The following is a 20,215-nucleotide window of genomic DNA, read 5'->3' on the forward strand; positions in this document are numbered from 1 at the left end:
CATGATCGTTTAGAACTGGGCTCGGCATTGCCCCTCAGACACAACTCCTTGGAGCTTCTCAGTTTTGCTGCCATAGCTTGGAGCAGCCTCAGATGGCCGTGGAAGAAGATGGACACAACCGGCGTCCAGTAATGCTTTATTTGTGGATGTGGACATTTGAGTCTCAGACCATTTTCTCCTGTTAATAAGTTTCTGTCTTTGATTTCTCTTCACTTGATCTTCTCTTCTCTAAATGTTCATAAGCCGATGGTCCAGGCAGAAGTGGGAGATAGGCTGTAATTTGCTTTCCCTGATCAAGAGTAAGTGCTAGGGTTGAGAGAGGTAGTTTCAATGTTTGTATAGGCAAGCACCATGTTTTGGTTTGTTTTTACCTCTAGTGCTTAAGTGATTGTCAGGACATAGTAGGTACTTAGTAAATATCGGAATGAATGAGCACAGGTAAAAGTCTTTCCTTCCTTACGGTAGATCAAAAGGGCACTGAGGCTAGAGGTGGTGTTTTTGTGTATTCTACACTGCCTTGAATGTAACGAGTGCTCACATATTATGCACTACATGGGTGGATTTTTTTCCCCACCCAGGTTGATGTTTTGGGCAAGAAAGCAGATAAAAAAATAATTCTTATTGACATCATAAGTGTTGGTGCTGAAGAAACAGCAGAATTATTAGGATGTGCATACTTTGTTGATGTGGAAAATTACTGACATAGGTCAGGTCCTTTAATAGGTCCCGTTGAGGCTCCACGCTCATAGTTTCTACATGGTAGTAGCTCTGTCCACGGAAGCTCCTCTCATCCCTCAGGTTCTTCTTGGCCGTTCGTGCATTCTGACGGGGAAGAGGGTTTGACAGAAGCAGCCGTTCTGTTTGTTCTGTATTTTGTGAAATTGGAAAATTTCTCTCTACTTTGTAAGATACTGATTTTCCCATTACTTTGATTTTTATTTATTTATTTATTTTTAAAGATTTTATTTATTTATTTGTCAGAGAGAGAGCGAGCGAGAGCGAGCACAGGCAGACAGAGTGGAAGGCAGAGTCAGAGGGAGAAGCAGGCTCCCTGCGGAGCAAGGAGCCCGATGTGGGACTCGATCCCAGGACGCTGGGATCATGACCTGAGCCGAAGGCAGCTGCTTAACCAACTCAGCCACCCAGGCGTCCCTACTTTGATTTTTAGATATGATTGAAGGATAGGCCAGAATGATTTATGTGAACAATGAAATTCTACTGAATTTTTGTTCCCTTTTTCCTTTTTCTTTTTGATAGTGGCTTTTAAAATTCCTTTGGAAGAACTATGAATATTTCCTCCATAACTTAAGATAAGGTTTTGTCAGGGGCACCTGGGTGGCTCAGTGGGTTAAGCCTCTGCCTTCGGCTCAGGTCATGATCCCAGGGTCCTGGGATCGAGCCCCACATCGGGCTCTCTGCGCTGCAGGGAGCCTGCTTCCTCCTCTCTCTCTGCCTGCCTCTCTGCCTACTTGTGATCTCTGTCAGATAAATAAAGAAAAAATCTTTAAAAAAAAAAAAAAAAAAGATAAGGTTTTGTCAGTTTTGAGGGGCCTGGGTGGCTCAGTCGGTTAAGCATCCAACTCTCGGTTTCAGTTCAGGTAGTGGTTGCAGGGTCCTGGGATCAAGCCTCGGGTAGGGCTCCCCACTCAGCGTGGAGACTGCTTTAGATTTTCTCTCCCTCTCCCTCTGCACCTTCTGCTTGTGCTTTCTCTCGCAAATAAATAGAATCTTAAAAAAAAAGATAAGGCTTTGCCAGTTTTTTTTTTTTTTTTTTTTTTTTAAGATTTTATTTATTAGGGAGAGCTTGCATAAGCACGGGGAGGGGCAGAGGGAGAAGCAGAGTCCTCACTGAACAGGGAGCCTTACACACTGCCTGACTCCAGAACCCCAGAATCACAACCTGAGCTGAAGGCTGATGTCTAACCAACTGAGCCATGGAGGTGCCCCCAAGGTTTTGTCAGTTTCAATTAAAAAATAAAAATCGATGAAGTGAGCAGTGCTAACATTTATAAAGATGATTTCAGAACAGATTGTACCTTACAATGTTGTATCTTTAAAATTCAAGATTATGATTTTTCCCAAGTGATTATTTTTACCTATATGGAATGCATACCCTAATATAGTACTTAGAGAGTGAATTTTTATTTTATTTTCATTTGATTTTCTCCTCCACTGGGGCTGTGAGCTAAGTGGCCTCTCTGGTTCATTGCTGCAGCATAGGGTAGGGATTGCAAGAGTATTTGTTGAATAATGCATGTTCAGATGCATGTGGAAAATTGTGGAAGCCTTTTAAAATTTACCATCCTGTGATTTTTATTACTTTGTGCCTTAAAATTCGTACTGGCTTATAGAGCTATAAGTGCTTTGTTTTGCGGATCTGAATTATGTTGACCAGAAATGTTCCGTTAAAGGGCAATACTTTTATCCAAGATGGTAATAAAAATATTCACCCACTGCTCCAGGAGAGACCCCACCTGATTGGAAGGACAGCACCTGTCAGGCATACCTGTGCTTTCTGCCTGAACATCAGTTTCTCTATACCTTGCAGAGCGCGGTGAGACTTTAGCCTCTTTAGTTAGTCTGATCTTCTTGGGTTCTACTCCTGTGGGCTGTCAGCAGCAGAGTAGTTTTTTATGGAATATCGCCGAAAGAGCAGTATTTGAAAAGTGTTCTCTGCAGTGCCACCTGAGCTCAGGACAGTGGGGTGTTTGGTGACTTTTTTCTGGGTGGCCTCAGTCATGGGAAGGGAGTGCATTTGTTGAAGCTGGAGCTGTGGAAGTGACTGTGGAGGGAGTTTAGAGCAAAATGGGTCAGCAAGAGGAGAGTTACAGGACATCTCTGAACAAGTGATGAGATGACATTGACCATCACTTTGGTTTTGTACTGGGGCAGGATCAGGACAGCATGGACAGCCTTGGAGTGTGGGGCCGGGCAGCCAAATGATGAAGCTGATGGGGTTCTAGGAGTATGTGCACTGAACGCTCCTGTCCCTCACCCAGAACCAGACTGTCCACCACCTCTGTGTGGTTTCGTTTGGTTTTTAAAATGCTCGTGTATGTTACATTTGCTTTACCATTTAGATGGGACAAAGAGAAATTTATATTTTTAGATTTTAGTGGGAATTTCATGTAAATTGTCCGGTGAAGTTAACAAGTTAACAAGTTAACAAGGTCTTCCTGCGTACCAAGCCCCATACTCAGTGGGGAGAGAATAGAGCAGAACACTCTAGCACCAAGCCACTGGGAATGGCTGCATAGCAGTATTTGTTGAAAGAACAAGCTATGCATGATCAAGGAGGAGGGAAAAGGAAGACTAAAATGAGAATGATCGGAGGCTTTTTAAGACTCAAATTTACAACTCCAGCTAAAGTTTTCTGGGTAGTCAGCTTTTGGGGAATCATGAAAATTGGAAGAAATGGCAAAGATACCTGAAAGATAAATGGCCCATTCCATTAAAGAAAGGTAGATTCAGGGCCACTTCAACTGATGTCTCATGATAACCCTAGCAAATTCTCATATTAAAAATTATTATTATACTTTAAGATTTTACTTATTTATTTGAGAGTACAGAGGGACAGTGAGAGGGAGAAGTAGACTCCCAGCTGAGCAGTGAGCCGGATGTGGGACTTGATCCCTGGGCCCTGGGATCATGACCTGAGCTGAAGGCAAACATTTAACCTACTGAGCCACTCAGGGCCCTAAAAATTGTTTTTAAGTGCATAGCAAGGAAAGCAATGAAGACTAAGGAGACACTATAGGTTTACTAAGTGCAACTTGTTTAAAAAGGAAAACAAAAATTAATTGTGCATTTAATACGGTTTCTAGACTAAGTGGTCAGGGTGAAATGTTGATATTTTTCCTGACTTCATCAAGGTATTTAACACCATCTCTGAAAATCTCCCTGAGTGCAAGATGGCGTAACATGGTCATATGATATGGTTTGAATCACAGCCGGACTGTGGAACAGTTCCCACAGAGCTCTGACTTTAATGGGCTGGTGTCAACTTGAAGGGAGCCTTGCCCTCTTAAGATGTGGAGTAAATTCATGGTAGCACTGCGCTCTGAGGGGACACGAGTGCCGGGACGAGGGAAGACACTGCAGAATGGCCTGGCTGGGAAGGTAGACTTTAACAGTTAGCTCGTTTTTGCAAAGTGAACTCACCCTTGAGGATGAGGGGGGAGAGACTTGAAGTAGTAGATACGGTATCTTGGTTTGTTTTTGTGTGTGGTTTCTTTTTTTTTTTTAAGGCTTAGTATTTTGTTTGGGTTTTGGTTGTTTTAATTGCTTTTAGTCTCAGAGGGAGTTGGCCTGCACGATATGCCTGACAAATAAGAATCCCCTTCATTGTTTGTGTTCTCAGTGACCAGAGTGAGGGAGGTAAAAATCCCATTGTGTTGGGTGGGCTGCATCTGGAATGGTGGCTTCAGATGGGGGGGAAGAAGGGTGCTGTTAGGGAGCCCATGATGGCAGACTTCTCGGAGGAGGAAGAGCTTTCTGTGAGGCCCTTGGAGGAGGAAGGGGTGAAAACGCTGGGGCTGGCTAGTCTGGACTGTGGGGTCCCCTTTGGGGACATCTCCATCTCCCTGGCTTTGAGCAGCTTCTGGGTGGTAGAGGAGTTAGGTTTATTCTCCTGGATGCATTTGAGGCAGAAACTGGTAGAAACTGGCCTGCAAGTTGATGGAGGTATGTGAGCAGAACTTGCATGTGGGAGACATTGAGTAGCAGCAGCTTTCTCTTGGGTTTCCATTAAGTTTGAGACCAGTGACCGGATTCATGTCCTTTTCATTACCACTTCATTTAGGACTTGACCCCTAGCTCCTTGGATCTTCTTTTATAAAACCAGTTTATTTTTGTTTTTATTTTTATATTTTTCTTTCTGTTTTGAAACTTTTAAACCTATATAACAGCAAAAATCTTCATACATTGAAAGACTTTTATATTGTTTCTTTGGATTTGCCAGCTGTTAGCACTTTGCCATATTTGCTGTGCAGTTGTGTATTTATCCATTTATCTTTTTCTCTCTTGTTTTTTGGGCATCTTCGAAAGTAAGCTATGGTCATCAGAGCAATTTAACTCACTTAACTACTTCCTCATCTATCTCCTCTAAGTACAAGGACATTGTCCTACAGAACCACAATAGAGTTCTCCAACCCAAGAAATTATGTAAATACATTCCATATTCAGATTTTTCTAGTTGTCTCCAGAAGCATCTTTAAAACTTGAAGCCTTTGTTTACTTGCTTTTATTTACTTATCCAGAATCTAGTCATGACTTAACCTTGGAGTTCTTGACATTTTGGATTCCTAGCCCTAACCCTCTGGAGCATCTGGTTCTTTTTTTTTAAGATTTTATTTATTTATTTGACAGGCAGAGATCACAAGTAGGCAGAGAGGCGGAGAGAGAGAGGTGGAAGCAGGGTCCCTGCTGAGCAGAGAGCCTGATGCGGGGCTCGATCCCAGGACCCTGGGATCATGACCTGAGCCGAAGGCAGAGGCTTTAACCCACTGAGCCACCCAGGTACCCCGGGAGCATATGGTTCTTTAGGACTAGATTGGGCCTGGACATCTGTCTTTTCCTAATTTTTTAATATGAAAATATTCAAACCTTCAAGACAGTTATAAGAAAAGCTCATTTAGATTCACCAGTTGTTAATATTTTGATACCTTTGTATTCTCTATTTGTCTCTCTAGAAAAACACATCATTTTATTAATTTTGCTGCTGAACATTTCAAAGGTAAATCGTAATACTTTACCCCATAATACTTTAAGTCGTACTAACATCCTTCAAATTTTTTCCTCAGGATGAGGATATCCTCCAACATAGTCAGAATGAACTTATCACACTTGAGAAATTTAACACCGCTTTAGTACTGTTACCTAACCTAAAGTCCATATTCAGATTTTCCTAATTTATTCCAATAATGACTTTTCTTTTTAAAGATTTTATTTATTTGACAGGGAGAGATCACAAGTGGGCAGAGAGGCAAGCAGAGAGAGAGAGAGAGGAGGAAGCAGGCTTCCTGCAGAGCAGAGAGCCCGATGTGGGACTCGATCCCAGGACCCTGAGATCATGACCTGAGCCGAAGGCAGAGAGGCTTAACCCACTGAGCCACCCAGGTGCCCCTCCAGTAATGACTTTAAACTGACCCTCCAGCCTACCTTTGAATTCTTAATGTCTATTTTACATGCAGATTTGTTCCATTAAATTATATTCCGCCCCTCCAAGGCTCATAGGTAAACTATATGCCTTCTCTGTAAAACGTGCTGCCTTTTGTGATTTTCTAAAGATTTTACCATGTATTCAATGTGAAGATTACAATAAAGGGAAATTTTTCGATTTTTTCAGTGGTCTGGTATTTTAAATTTGTGGGTCATGAAAAGTTGGGGGAAACAAATACACTGGTAAACTAGTTTTTGAAAAAAAGTTAAGGGGTTCAAGTGTTGGGAGGGCTGTTTATTCAGGTATCAGAAGAATTAGATAGAACTCGCTTAGAATTTGTTTTTGTGACTCATAATAGCTAATGGAGACATTCCTTAAAATTATCAAAATTTCTTTTGCTTTTACTTGCTGTGATACCTACCCTTAAGCGACATTTAGTTGACATCGTGTCTTTGACCTGGTCTTTGACTCTGTGACCTTCCTCCTTGCTGGCACAGTGTTTGAGCTAGTGACAGGGCTTCTGTCAGTGATTGTCACAGGTCCACAAACTGGAATAGATGTCCCATTTCAGAATATGAAGCATGGAGACCTGTTAAAGTTTAAGTTAGATTTTCTCGTTTGGTAATAAGTAAAAAAATAAAATTTTGATAACATCAAAATTAAAAACTGTAACCCATCAAATGAATAGGAAAGTCCTAGCCTGGCAGAAAATTTTGTAACACATAGATCTGTTAAAGGAAAGGTATCTAGGAAATACAAGGAACTCCTACAATTCAATTTGAAAAGGCAATAAAAAAATAGGCAAAAGATTTGAACAGATAGTTCCCCAAGAAAGGATGAATGGCCAATAAGCACATCAAGAAAATGCTCAAACGTTGGTCCGTAGGAGAATGCCAATTAAACCATAGTGAGATACAACTGCATACTCACCAGAATGGCCAATATTAAGAAGACTGACAACACCGAATGTTTTGGCAAAATCCTAGAACAAAAGAACTCTCATACCTTCTTGGTATGTATATAAAATGGTAGAACCACTTTGGGGAAAGATCTGGTATAATGCTGAATGCACACGCGGGCTGTGATCCCGCAATTTCTAGTAATTTAACCCAAGTGAAATACAGGCGTGTATTTCTAATATGCAGTCAATAGTCTCGTATAGGAATATTCCTAACAGCTTTCTTTGTAATAGTCCAAAATGGGGAACAGTCCAGATTTCTGCCAATAGCAGAACGGCCTGATAAACAAAGGAATGCTACCCAGCCACAGAAGAGAATAAACTGCTACTACACAGAACGCACTTGGTTCCCAGGAACATAAAGCGAAGGGAGGGAAGCCTTACACAAACAGGGACATATGGTGCCATGCCATTTTAAGAAATTTCAAGAATTTTTTGACCTACAGTGAAAAAAAAGAAAGGAAAACAAGGAGGCTGCCTCTGGGGTTGGGGTTGGGGGGAAGGTGACTGGAAAGGGCTATGAGAGAACTTAGGAGTGGTGTTAATGTTCTGTGTTTTGACAGGGATTTGGGGTACACAATGTGTATTTTTGTGAAAACTCGGAATGTACACTTAAAATTAGAGCATTTCATTTCATATAAATTGCACATTAAAAACGATAAAGAAATATTAAACTGCAGTTTATGATATAGAAGCTGAAGTACTTAGGGGAAGTGAACCAATGTCTGCAGTTCATTTTGAGCTGTATTATACAGATAACATAGGCTCGTTGATGGGTGCAGGGGGGTGAATGGACACGCCATAAGTGTTGTAATAAAATGTTCGTGGTAGAAGCCAAGTCGCTGTATATGGGTATGCTTGGTAAAATTCTCTCAGCTTTCTTGTGTGCTTGAAAATTTCCATAATAGAACATTGGAAATGACTCATATGTTGTTTTTGGAGGCATATGAAATAGCCATTTGGGGGGGCACAGAATGGTCAAATACTGGCAGGTGTTCATGGGCTGCCCTAATATGTGCATCCCCGTTTTGTAGCTGTTTAATTTAGCAGTCTTTTTCTGACAGGGTGATGATAGACAGTGTCATTTTCTTCTAGTCCTTGTGCTTAGCTGGGCTAGATTAGTCCGTGGGTGGCAGAGGCTCTTGACTGTCTTTGGGGCCGGTTCCTTAACATGCCAGCCAACTCTGCCTATTCTAGTCTGTTTGGTTTATATCAGATCTCACTTCCAAAGCGGAGTTTCTTATCTATTAGCAGTGAGGCAAGAGGGCCTCTCTCTATGTGGTCTGCTTTGGGGCAATGCCCTCTCTAGTTTTTTGGCCTATAATTTTCCAATAATTTGACTCTAAAACCTGTATGTTTTTCAGTTTACACAAGAATCGACTGTATTTGGTGCTAGGGCTTTCATATACCCCTAGGACACTTTATCATAAATGTTGAATTCCTTTGTCCTAGAAGTGGAAACTGGTGAGGAAGGACACCTTTGGATCTTTTGCTTTCTAAAGTGGTTAAGGTCAAAAAGCCTTTGGGGACACAGCTGCAAATCAGTTGTGGTCCTACCTGTTGGCTTTGTTACCTGGTCTCATTGCCTCACCACTGGAGTTAAATGAGTGGGACTAGGCTTTTTTTTTTCATGTTACTCTTTTTAGTTTTGGAAAAAGAACTTTTTGTTTCCTTGAACAACTTTTCACTACCTCAGAGTTTCTGAGTGGACACCACAACTGTTTTCTTTATACCTTCTGCTACTTCCAGTTCAGCAACAGACTGTCTGATTTTGAACTCCATAGTAACTGATCACCACTAATAACTCTTACCCCATACAGATGACCAATTAGCCAAGGAGTGCTTTTTCCCCCAAGTGTTTTCTCTTTCTTGAGTCCTCTGTAGGGAGAACTAATTAAGTTGAAAGCACTAACCTGTTGGATGTGGCGGGAGGATTGAGTTTTGGAGTTCACTACCATTTATATCATGATTTTAGCATTTCACTAATGGACCTTTGGGAAATCACAGATCCATAAGATGGTTGATGAACCTGTGTTCATCACTGCTGAAGAGAATGACTGAATCCAGAACACAAACACAGGTGTACCTGGAACAGTAGTTCCTCAACCTGGCCAAAGAGTAATAAAGGTTCCAAAAAATAAAGGGAGGCTGTTATAGATAGTTGTGGCTAATATTTCACTTTCCCTTATACTGGTGAAAATGTAAATGACTTTCTCAATTTCGTTTTACTAAATTGTAATACCCCTTGTCACTCCCTTAGCCACTCGTGTCTTTTCTCTATGGGGTTAGTCAGGAGAGCAGTGGGAGGCATCTGACTGTGGGGCCAGGTGCATGGGGCTGCAGCGTCCTTCCAACTTGGGCCTTCTTATGCTCAACATAGGTGACAGTCACCGAAGATGGATCAGTGAGGAATTTTTCTGACACAAAGCAATGAATACTTGCTTGTAGACCAGTTTGAGTTCATGACCAGTGTTTGGTGAACACTGAGCTTCTTTTTTAATATTTCTCTTAACTATTTGTAAGTCGTTTCCTATTGTGAGTTCGTTTTAACATAACTCATGGAGATGGAGAAAAATTGAAGCGATGTAGCATTTGTTGGACTAAACTTTGCATCCTTATTTCTCATGTTAGCAGAAAGAGGTTTGATTACTCATAATAATCAGGAATTTGAGATGGAGTTTATGCATTTAACAAGTGTTTATGGAATTCTTACAAGGTATAAGGCAAATATACAGTAATCAACAAGGCAGATGTGGTCCTTGGCTTTATGAAACTTGCATTCTGGAGGAAGAAAGAGATTTAAGAACTAAATACCATTGAAGTAACTTTAGGAAGAAGTACATACTACCATGAGAGCATATTAGAAAGCACTCTCACAGGAATGAATATACAATAGGAAAAGGGTATTCTCTTCAACAAATGATGTTGGGGAAACTGGACCACTTTCTTTCACTATACACAAAAATAAACTCACAATGGATTAAGGACCTACCCTGAATGTGAGACCTGAAACCGTGAAAATCCTTGGAGTGAGAACAGGCAGTAATTTCTCTGACGTTGGCCATAGCAACAGTTTTCTAGATATGTCTCCTGAGGAAAGAGAAATAAAAATAAAAATAAACTTTAGGACTACATCAAAAGAAAAAGTTGCTGCACAATGAAACAGTCAAAAGACTGGAAAGGCAGTCTGTCAATGGGGGAAGGTATTTGCCAGTGACATAGCTGATAAAGGGTAAGTATCCAAGATCTATAAAGAATTGATTCCATTCAACACCCAAAAAACAAATATTCCATTTAATAAAAAGTGGGCAGAACACCTGAACAGACACCTCTCTGGAGAAGACGTACAAATGGCCAACAGACACATGAAAAGATGGTCAACATGACTCATCATCAGGGAACTGCAAATCAAAACTACAGTGAGATCTTACTTAACCTCACACCTGTGAGAATGCCTAAAATCAAAAACACAACAAGCAACAAATGGTGGTGAGGATGTGGAGAAAAAGGAACCCTCTTGCACTGTGTGGGAATGCAAACTGCTGCAGCCACTCTGGAAAAAATACGGAGGTTCCTCAAAAAATTAAAAATAGAATTACCCTATGATCCAGTAATCACACTACTAGATATTTACCCTCAAAGTACTAATTCAGACGGATATATGTACCCCAGTGCTTATTGCAGCATTATTTACCATAGCCAAACTATGGAAGCAACCCAAGTGTCCAATGATAGATGAACGGATAATGAAGATGTGGTATATGTATATAATGGAATATTATCTAGCCATGACAAAGAATGAAATCTTGCCATTTACAATAACATGGATAGAGCTAAAGGGTATAACATTAAGTGAAATAAGCCAGTCAGAGAAAGACAAATACCAGGTGATTTCACTCATATGTGGAATTTAAGAAACAAAACAAACGAGCCAAGGAAAAGAGAGAGTGGCAAACCAAGAAACACTCTTCATTATAGAGAATAAATTGATAGTTGCCAGAGGAGAGGTGAGTGAGAGATGGGGGAAATAGGAAATGGGGATTAAAGAATATACTTTAAAATAATAATAAATAATAAATAAATAAATAATATAATAATAAATATAATACATAAAAATAAATAAAAAATAATAAATAATAAAAAATAAACTAAATAAATAAATAATAAATAAAAAAATAATAATAAAAGAGAGAGACAACAGAAAAAGAAAATGCTGTCACAGTATTTTGGGAGGGTTCCTTGAAGAGGCGGGATTTAAGCAGAATAAGCAGGAGGTAGTTAGGCTGGGGAAAAATACATGGTGTTCCACCAGTGTTGATGTTCAGGAAGAGAGCATAGCCTATGCAGAGACCCTGCGACAGGACCAGAGTGGGGTGAGTTTTTTTGTTTGTTTGTTTTTTTGTATCTGGAACTTAACGCAGCTACAGGAAATGACACAAAATGAAAGCCAGAGTGGCAGGCTGGGGCCTAGTCAAGGCTGTGGGCTTGTAGACCACATCAAAAGTTTTCATTTTATCCCGAGAATAGTGTGAAGTCATTCAGGGGTTTTTAGAGGGTAATGATATAATTGGATTGGAAAAAAAAAAAAAAAAAACATCGTGGGCGTACCTGGGTGGCTCAGTTCGTTAAGCATCCAACTCTTGATTTCGGCTCCGGTCATGATCTCAGGCTCGTGGGATGGAGATCTGTGTCAGATTCCATGCTCAGAGGGCAGTCTGGTTAAGATTCTCTCTGTCTCTCTGCACCCCCACCTTGTGCATGCTCACATGCGCACGCTCTGTCTCAAATTAATAAATACATCCTTAAAAAAAGAAAAAGTATTGTGGCTGCTGAATGGAACAATAAAGGTATGTTAAAGTATTGTGGTAGCCTAGGAAATGATGGTTAGTGAGGATTTGGGCAACCTCAGTAGAAAGGCAGAAAGACGGGTGATTTGAGACACAGTTTCCCATTTTTTTATGTCATGGCACTTACAGATGATTTTTTAAAAAGTATCATACTGTGGTAAATAGGCAAGGATAACCCAGGGGCTGAGGGGAATTTGTACTCTGGCATAGTTGTAACCCATTTGTGTCAGTGTGATGGCTGCATCAGACTCTGAGAGTTGGGTGTTTGGGAAAAGAGGAAGAGAATGAAGTCAGGGATGAATCCCAGGTTTTTTGTTTAACCAAATACTTTGGTTTGATGGAAGTGCTTCTGAGATCTGGACAGCTAGAGAGGAGAGGGGAAAGATCGTGGGTTCAGTTGTATTTATGCAGAGTTTGGAGTTTCTGTTAAGTGTTCAGATGGGATATTGAGTGGGCAGATATTCTCCTTTGAGGAGAGAATTTAAGCCATGTGGAGGGTGGCTCAAAGTCAACTAAGGAGATGGCATAGGACCAAGGCATGCAGAATTTCCGCATTGAAAAGTCAACTAGAGGAGACTGAACTAGCAAAGGACATTGAGAATTAGAAAGGCCAAAAAGGTAGAAGATATACCAGATGATTCTGAAGCAATGAAAGTCAAGGAAGGAGAATGTTTAAGGAGGCAGAAGTCTCTTGAGAGGGCAAGTAAGATGAGGACTGAGAACGTTCCATGGGGTTCAGTGACCTGGAAGTCATAGGCATGACATTAGAGCAACTGTACTGTGCAGAAGCTAGTGCGGGTCATGGGCCACCAGAAAGTGAAAGCAGAGAAGTAACAGCTCTGTTAAGAATGTCCTCTGTGACGGGGAGGAGAGAGGACAGGGGTAGGCTCTGGGCTTGAGTGGCTGCGGGTACAAGAGAGTGAGAAGATGAGCAGAGTGAGGGAGCGAAGGGCTTGGGAGAAAAGCAGAGAATAGAGGTGGTGAATGGAGGTTAGTGATGGTTGGCAGTGCGGTGAAGGGTTTCCTGCTGAGGCTTCTGTTCTCTGTGATGTAAGAGGCGCTGGCATTTTCTGAGTATGAGAAAATAGACTAGGGGCAGAGATGTTGGAAATAGCCCTTGTGGAGAGCAGGAGAGTGAGTGTTCTAGAGCCTGGGCAGGATTGACACGCAGCCCTGACGGCTGATTGGGGTTGGCTCCACTGTGTCTGTGCGTGACTTCTTTGGGTGTGCCTCATGGAGTTCTTCCAGGGAGATATGGCGGATGGGTACCCTGAATCAGGGATAGAGGGACAAGGGGTTTAGTGAGTCAGGGAGTGATTTCACTGATGAACTGTGGACTCTTAAGATGGATATGGAAAGATGTAAAAGCAGGAGGCAAGAAGGTATTCAGAAGAAGGTAGAAACAAGAGAACTACAGGATCCAAGAAGAAGCTGTTGAGTAAACCAGCTGGACAAGTGGGAGGGTTATGATCGGAGTGGGTGTTTTTATCCTATGTATCACACATTCGGCACAACCTAAATCTTCCAGCACTGAGGGGGTGCACTGTGTTTAAGGAGATTTTTACTCACTGTCTGCTGAGTTGCCTTTTGTTATGTCTGTAATACTGGCTATTTAATATTAGGTTTCAAGTGGTAAAAGTTGCTCATGTTTGCTTTGGAGACTATACATACATGAAGAGGGGTATGTGTGTGTATGTGTATTTAAGAAATATATTTTTGGTATCTTACAGTACCCTGCAGTTCTCATGATGGGGTCATGCGAACAGACCTATCCTAGCAGGGTTGCAGGATCTGTGAGGATGATTGTACCAGGAAAGCTAGAGATATTTCAGCAAGGATGAAGATATGATTAGGAAGGTGAATTGAGGTGGGTTTATAAGAAGATCCACAGTAGGGATATAAGAGTGAATGGTGGACAGAGGATGGAGGGGAACAGGATCACTGGAGATGAAGGAACGGAAGGGAACTTGTCATATTTGCCACACACCACTATGTGGTGATGGCTAGTATGGAGGTGAAGACGTCACTGAGGGGCAAGGGCACTGGAGGTTGTCCATGACAGTGACGAGGGAGGGGGAGGGCAGTAGAATTGGATGACATGGGCCACAGACGAGCAGGGTTTTGTTGTTTTCTTTTTCAGGTGGTAAGGAAGTGATGGTCTAGAAATTGGTAAAAGCAAGAACTCTTTTCCTCCTCTTCCAGACCTTGAGAATTAGAGCTGCACCCGATCACCTGGCTGGGAACCTGTTAGATATGCACAGTCTCAGGCTCCACTGACTCAGAAGCTCCGGGGGTGGGCCCACACTCTGTGTTGTGACAAGCCCTCCAGGAGACTCCAGTGTGCTGGTGAGAGCCATTGCTGCCAGTGATAGCATGCTTGGGTGCAGGGAGGGAAGTAGTTAGTGTGACCCGTGAGCTGTCTGATGGGTTTCCCCTGGTATGTTTTGGAAGCAGATAGAGTTTGGACTTAGTATACATGAGATTTGGCTTTTCTGGTCTCCAGTGACGTCAGGCTGATAATAATAGTTTCAGAGCACATGTTAGATGTTTGGTCTTTGCCTGGACCTACGAACTTGCTATTAGCCCCAGCAGTGATTACAAGGACTGGTTCATTTATAACTTTACTTGTCATTGCTAGGGTTTTAAACACACGATTCACTGTATGCACATGTATTTATTTTTAAACTTTTCATAAACATCTCCTGTCATAAAAATAAATTGTTATTCTTTAGATTTTATTTATTTGACAGAGAAAGAGATCACAAGTAGGCAGAGAGGCAGGCAGAGAGAGAGAGAGAGGAGGAAGCAGGCTCCCCACTGAGCAGAGAGCCCGATGCGGGCTCGATCCCAGGACCCTGGGATCATGATCTGAGCTGAAGGCAGAGGCTTTAACCTGCTGAGCCACCCAGGTGCCCCAATAAGTTGTTATTCTTGTAAGTGGTAGTTACAATTCAAAATTTCTTTTTCTTCAAGGAATGTGATTGATTGAAGGTTATTTCAGATTTATCCTAATCATGCTTTCTAGAATACACAGCTATGCCATTATTGTGACACTAAGGAGGGAAAACATTTTATGAAAAAACTGCAAAACTTGTAAAATGTGAAGGAGAAGGTTGTATAGATGTGTGTGATTTGTCGAGTTATCACTGGAGCTGTGTTAAAAGGCCTCAGGGATGAGGTGTATGCGGATTTAGTAGGTGTGACTCCTGTCTCAGTTCAGCGTTGGCCACAGACCTGTAACTGGGATGCAGTTGGCTTGGCACGGGCCAAGGGAGGGAAGGATGGGAGGGAAGGAACCCCAGCAGCTTGGGCAGCCTGGAGGCAGGCTGGCCTCATGAAAAAGAGCTGGGATTGGACATGTGGAGGCTGTGTGTGCGTCCTGTTTGGTTTGCATCATTGGTTCGAACCAGTGATTGGTTCATTGGTCATGTGTTGCCTGGATGAGTTCAACAAACATTGATTTCGCATGCCCGATTTATGCCAGGACACATTTTAAAGACGAGGAAGTTGAGGCCCCCAAATTTAATGTCTTCCCCAAATCGAAGTTAGTGAAGAAGCCAGGAATCGAATTAGGTTCCTTAAGTCTGAAACAGGCTATGGCCCTCCCCCGTGTAAGTATAGTGGCTTGGTTTCCTGTGGCCCAGGGACAGGTCTCTTGTCATACACCCTCTCTCTGAAAACAATAAAACAAAGGAAAGCCTCCAAAATACTAAATTTGCATGATGGCAGTCATCTTAAATCCCTGTCAACAAGTGAGCCACTATCATGTAAGTTTTAGCAAACCCTAACTTCAGCAGGACACATCTTTGAGGACAGGAAAGGGAAACTGGAAATGGCTCTTGGTCAGAGGACACCTAAGACACTTGTCAGTTTTGTTTAGTTGGCCCCGATGCCTTGTTTGCTCTGTTTCTAGTCAAATATTGGGACCATACATTGCTGACTCCTCTTCAGACCATTTAAATGTTTAATTTGCAGGTGAAGTGTTCAATTTGACCGAAAATATTAAACACTCATACTAAATAATTTTGGAAGCCTGCTACCTTGCTCTGGATACTATTTGTGCTTAATTAATTATATACACTCATCAGAGCTCTGATGAATTCTGTGAACTGCTAATCTTAAATCAATGGATTAATGTTGGTAGCACTGGGCTGGTTTTATTTCACAGAAGGGACGATTTGGAGTTAGGGGTGGAGAGACCTGGAAAAAATCAGAATGTAGTTGCACACTCTCTTTCCAGTACCTTCTCTTGAGGTCCTGTTTCCTAGATCACTGCTGTCATGCTAAAGGATTTCTTCTTGCCCTGTCCCCTCTCGCTCTCCCAGCCTCCCTTCCCGCCCTCCATGCTTTCACTCTCAGCTCCCTCTCCCTCCTCTAGTGAAATTTCTTTTTTTTTTCTTTTGCTGTTGGAGGAATTAGACTTGGGATGGTAATGTCTGCATATCAGAATTCTGAAAGCATTAATTTCTTACTATTTAGTGTTCTGTTTCACTGACACAAACTAAGTCATGGTCTTTTTCATGTAAGCATTTGATTAGGTTCTGAAGGGCCAGATCAAGCTGGTCCCGGGCATGGGGCCACATGTTACAGCAAGACTTGTTTCAGTTTTGAATGATTTGGTCATTGGGCTGAAACCATTGAAGATGGATCCCAAGAAAACAAAACTGGCAGCACAATTTGTTCCATTTCCTTCTCTCCAAAATGCTTTTTCTTTTTTTGGGGGGGGGCGGTTTGGGATTTGGAAGACAGGACCAACCAAGAGGAATCCCATAAGTGGGAGAGAAAGGCTATTGCATTGTTAGGAGCATTTCAGCCTGAGTGATTAGCAGTATTTGGCCATGAGGAAGAAGCCTCTAAAAATAACTGGTGAGCAGAGTTTGCAGTCAGGTCCAATTTCAGTTCTAGAGGCCTTGCCTGTGGAGCAGTTGGCCAGGCTCAAGCTCTAGTAGGGAAGGGTGTTCGGCCTGCCTTATACCTGCTGATAGCGCTCTAGTTTTTGTCTTCCATCTGTATTCATGGATTGAAGCAACCAAAATGGCTGAAGGTAAAGGTGCATTTTTATTGTTTGGGTTAAAACTGGTTTAGGATCTAGCTAGCAAATTTTAGCTTTATTTTCAGTTGCGCACTCTTAAAAATATTTTTGGCTAAGTGCTTCGACCACATCTTCTGCATTTTCTATTTTAAACTACTGGAGACATGAACTTCTTATGGTAGCTAATTTTTTCATGGAGTAATCTGTCTTTAATCTGAATATGTTTTGGTGTCTTAAAATATCTTTTCATATATTGTACTATCAGAGACTGCAGTTTACAAACTTCAGAAAAATGTACAAGTGGCCTTCCCTGGTTTTATAATTACAGTGAACTTAAAGAATGGTGTGTATTCAGATCTCAGATTATAGGAAATTTAAGGCCTGTGTGAGTCTCAGCCTATATTAGGGAGCACATTTAATTGGTTTAAGCAAAGCTTGACTCAGACTTTACCATATGTGGAAACTGACCAAATTTTTTTGAAGGGGGCATTATATGAAAAGTAAAGACAATAGGATTTTATTTTGTTTTTGTTTTTAAAATGGAATTATTAACTACAAATGTTCTTTAACAATGTGTCGAATTTACATTTTTGTTTTTTGGTTTTTTTTCCCCTTACTTTGTAGGGTGAGAATCTCTTTCCACTTAATTGAAAGTAAGCTACATTAGCTCATTATGGTTTTGCTTTGTTTTTCAATTTGTTTTGGACTTTTTATTTCTGTTTTTATTTGTCACATTAGATAACCCTACTAGATTGGTAGAAACTACCATAGTTCTGTTGTGATGTATATGTTCACAAGCAGAACACCCTCTCAAGACCTCAGATTTCTATAGCCTTCCCATCCTGCTCATTATGTTGAAATTTTATTTAAGGAAAAAAAAAAGATGTTATTCAGACAGCTTCCAACTCTCAGCTGCCTAAGTGGCCACTGGAAGGAGTCTATTATTAGTATAGAGAATATGAGTATTCCTGCTCTGAACATCGGTGTGAGTAAATGGTTGGAATGGGTCACTTGACTGTTCTGATAAAGTACTTCATGTCGCCATGATGAAGAATTTGAGATATGTATCTTGAGTTCTTTTATAAGACATTTCTCCCCTTTTCTGAGGATTATATAATCTGTGTAGTGAGTGAGGTAAGATAGGCGGTACTTCTGACGTACTGTTAACAGTTCTTGACTCCCAAATGCTGACATTTTGAACATGAAAAAATAATCAGTTTGATGAGTTGCTTGACAGTTTTTGTGCCTTTTTTTTTTTTTTTTGTCAAAATTTTAAAAGTGTGGGGTTTATGTGTAAATACAAACTTAGCAGCAGAACTCAGGCATGGTTGATTTGTAATTTAGTTTGTTGTAACTCAATTAAGTAATTGACTACCTCCTGTTCAGGTGCTGGGGTGTATCTTCTCTTTACGTTTTCTTCAACCAAATGAATAAAAGGACCTATTGTCCCTAGCCCACATTTTGTAGAGAGACACATTTCATTGCTCACTGTGGTAATTTTCTGTGTTGGGTAGTATGTAACAACAGTTTTCTGATTTGGAGGTCATTACTTCTGCTGGGTCAACATGGAGAAAAATGAATCGTGTAGTTCTTGCCATATTCTTAACCCCATTTAAAAAAATCTTCCTGACTGATCCCTAGGACTATGGGTCAAATAATGAGTCAGAAAATGAAATGAAGACTCTTGTTGGATTTATTCTAATCTTGGGAAATAGGGTTAACTGCTAGACATTGCTCCAGAATACCTTTGGAACAAAGTGCAGATTTAAGGTTTGCTTAAGGTGTTTTAAACTCTTTTGAAATGTTTATCTTGTTATGCTTTTTTCAGTTAATTGGACAGGAAATAATCTGCCCTTTGGGACTCGGTATACCATATTTAACAAAGTGACACATCACAGAAATATTATTTGGTGTCAAATAAAAAGTTCCCCTAACAGAGATGTCTTGGGAAAGAGTCCTTTCTATAATTTACCATTTGTTCCTTTGTGGAATTAGTAAAAATTAACAGCAATAAGATGAATAATACTAGAGTGACAATTTATTTGACATTAGAAAGGATAGATAAAGTATTGCTAATATTTTCATATTCTAGCTATTTACCCTTTTTTGACATTCATCTTTTAAAGTGATAAATTTGTTTGGTAAATAGTACTGTAAATGAAAAATATTTCTAAGATTTATTATACCTTTTTTGCATTCTTAAACAGTTTAAAATAATATTTTAATGACAGACTCAATCTGAAGGTCATCATTCCCTTGTACTTAAGATTACTTTAAGGGCAATTTAAGATTACTATCTTTTACTTTTTTTTTTTCTTTAAAGATTTTATTTATTTGACTGAGAGAAACATCAGGAGAGAGAACACAAGCAGAGGGAGTGGGAGAGGGAGAAGCAGGCTTCCTGCTGAGCAGGAAGGTGGACATGGTGCTCGATTCTGGGACTCTAGGATCATGATCTTAGCCAAAGTCAGATGCTTAACAGCTGAGCCACCCAGGTGCCCCAAGATTATTTTAAGGACAGTTCAAGATTTGCCTACAAGCATCAATCATAGTCACCACCTGCCATTTAAGTTTTTAAATTCTTTGCTCTTGCTGCTGGTTTTCATACCTCCTACAGGCCTGCCTTCCAGCAGCAGCACTTTGTTGCTTGAACTCCTATAGGTGAGGTTGTCTTTAAGGTATATTCTTTAGTTTTGTGCAGTATGTTAGTATACTAGATCAGAGTTGTTAGAATCCTGTCTAAAACAAATTTAAGTCGATTCTAGGCAAAAGTATATTCTTTACTGTGTTTTGCTCCCCTTCCCCCCATTCCTGGTTTCTGCTATGGTGCATGCATTTATGTAACTTAAATTTAAAAAAAGAATTTTTGGTATTTGGTATTGCAGGTCCATAACTTAGATGAGTATTTGCTGAATTAATTTGGATAAATGAGTCTTTCCTTTTGAGAATTGTAGAAATTTTCCTTTTCCATTTCTGCTTTAAGAAAGAGAAATGGAGATAACTTGAACTTTGAATTCAGATAATTATTTTATTTCATTACAAGCTCATTTTAAATTATCAATCCATATTTGGAGGTAAATAGATATTCCAGAAGGCATTTTTCTTATTATAATTAGTATTCTATATAAACAGGTATGTATGCATATATTTATATGCTATATAAAAATAGGGTTTTGTTTTGTTTTTTTAATGTATTTCATAGAGGCAAGGAGCAAGCA

At 40.5% G+C, this 20,215-nt stretch overlaps 1 protein-coding gene and 1 long non-coding RNA gene across 9 annotated transcripts in view; both read left to right on the forward strand.

Annotated features, from left to right (window-relative positions):
- The window catches only part of ASPH (aspartate beta-hydroxylase), a 215,140-nt gene that overhangs the window by 14,399 nt on the left and 180,526 nt on the right, over positions 1-20,215 (forward strand). The window contains exon 1 of one of the 8 annotated variants that reach the window (XM_059166367.1): positions 16,822-17,009. The exons of 5 other annotated variants lie outside the window; for them this stretch is intronic. In XM_059166367.1, coding sequence (XP_059022350.1) covers positions 17,000-17,009 — 10 coding nt within the window. In that variant the 5' untranslated portion in view covers positions 16,822-16,999. Of the gene's footprint in view, positions 1-16,821; positions 17,010-20,215 lie in introns of those variants that run through there. 2 more of the 8 variants (XM_059166362.1, XM_059166363.1) reach the window with 2 other exon arrangements.
- LOC131826788 (uncharacterized) lies at positions 986-6,345 on the forward strand. The gene is made up of 2 exons (XR_009351747.1): positions 986-1,315; positions 1,531-6,345. It is a non-coding gene; the product is annotated as an uncharacterized LOC131826788 (long non-coding RNA).

Source organism: Mustela lutreola, chromosome 3, assembly GCF_030435805.1.
Source record: "Mustela lutreola isolate mMusLut2 chromosome 3, mMusLut2.pri, whole genome shotgun sequence".
NCBI lineage: Eukaryota > Metazoa > Chordata > Mammalia > Carnivora > Mustelidae > Mustela > Mustela lutreola.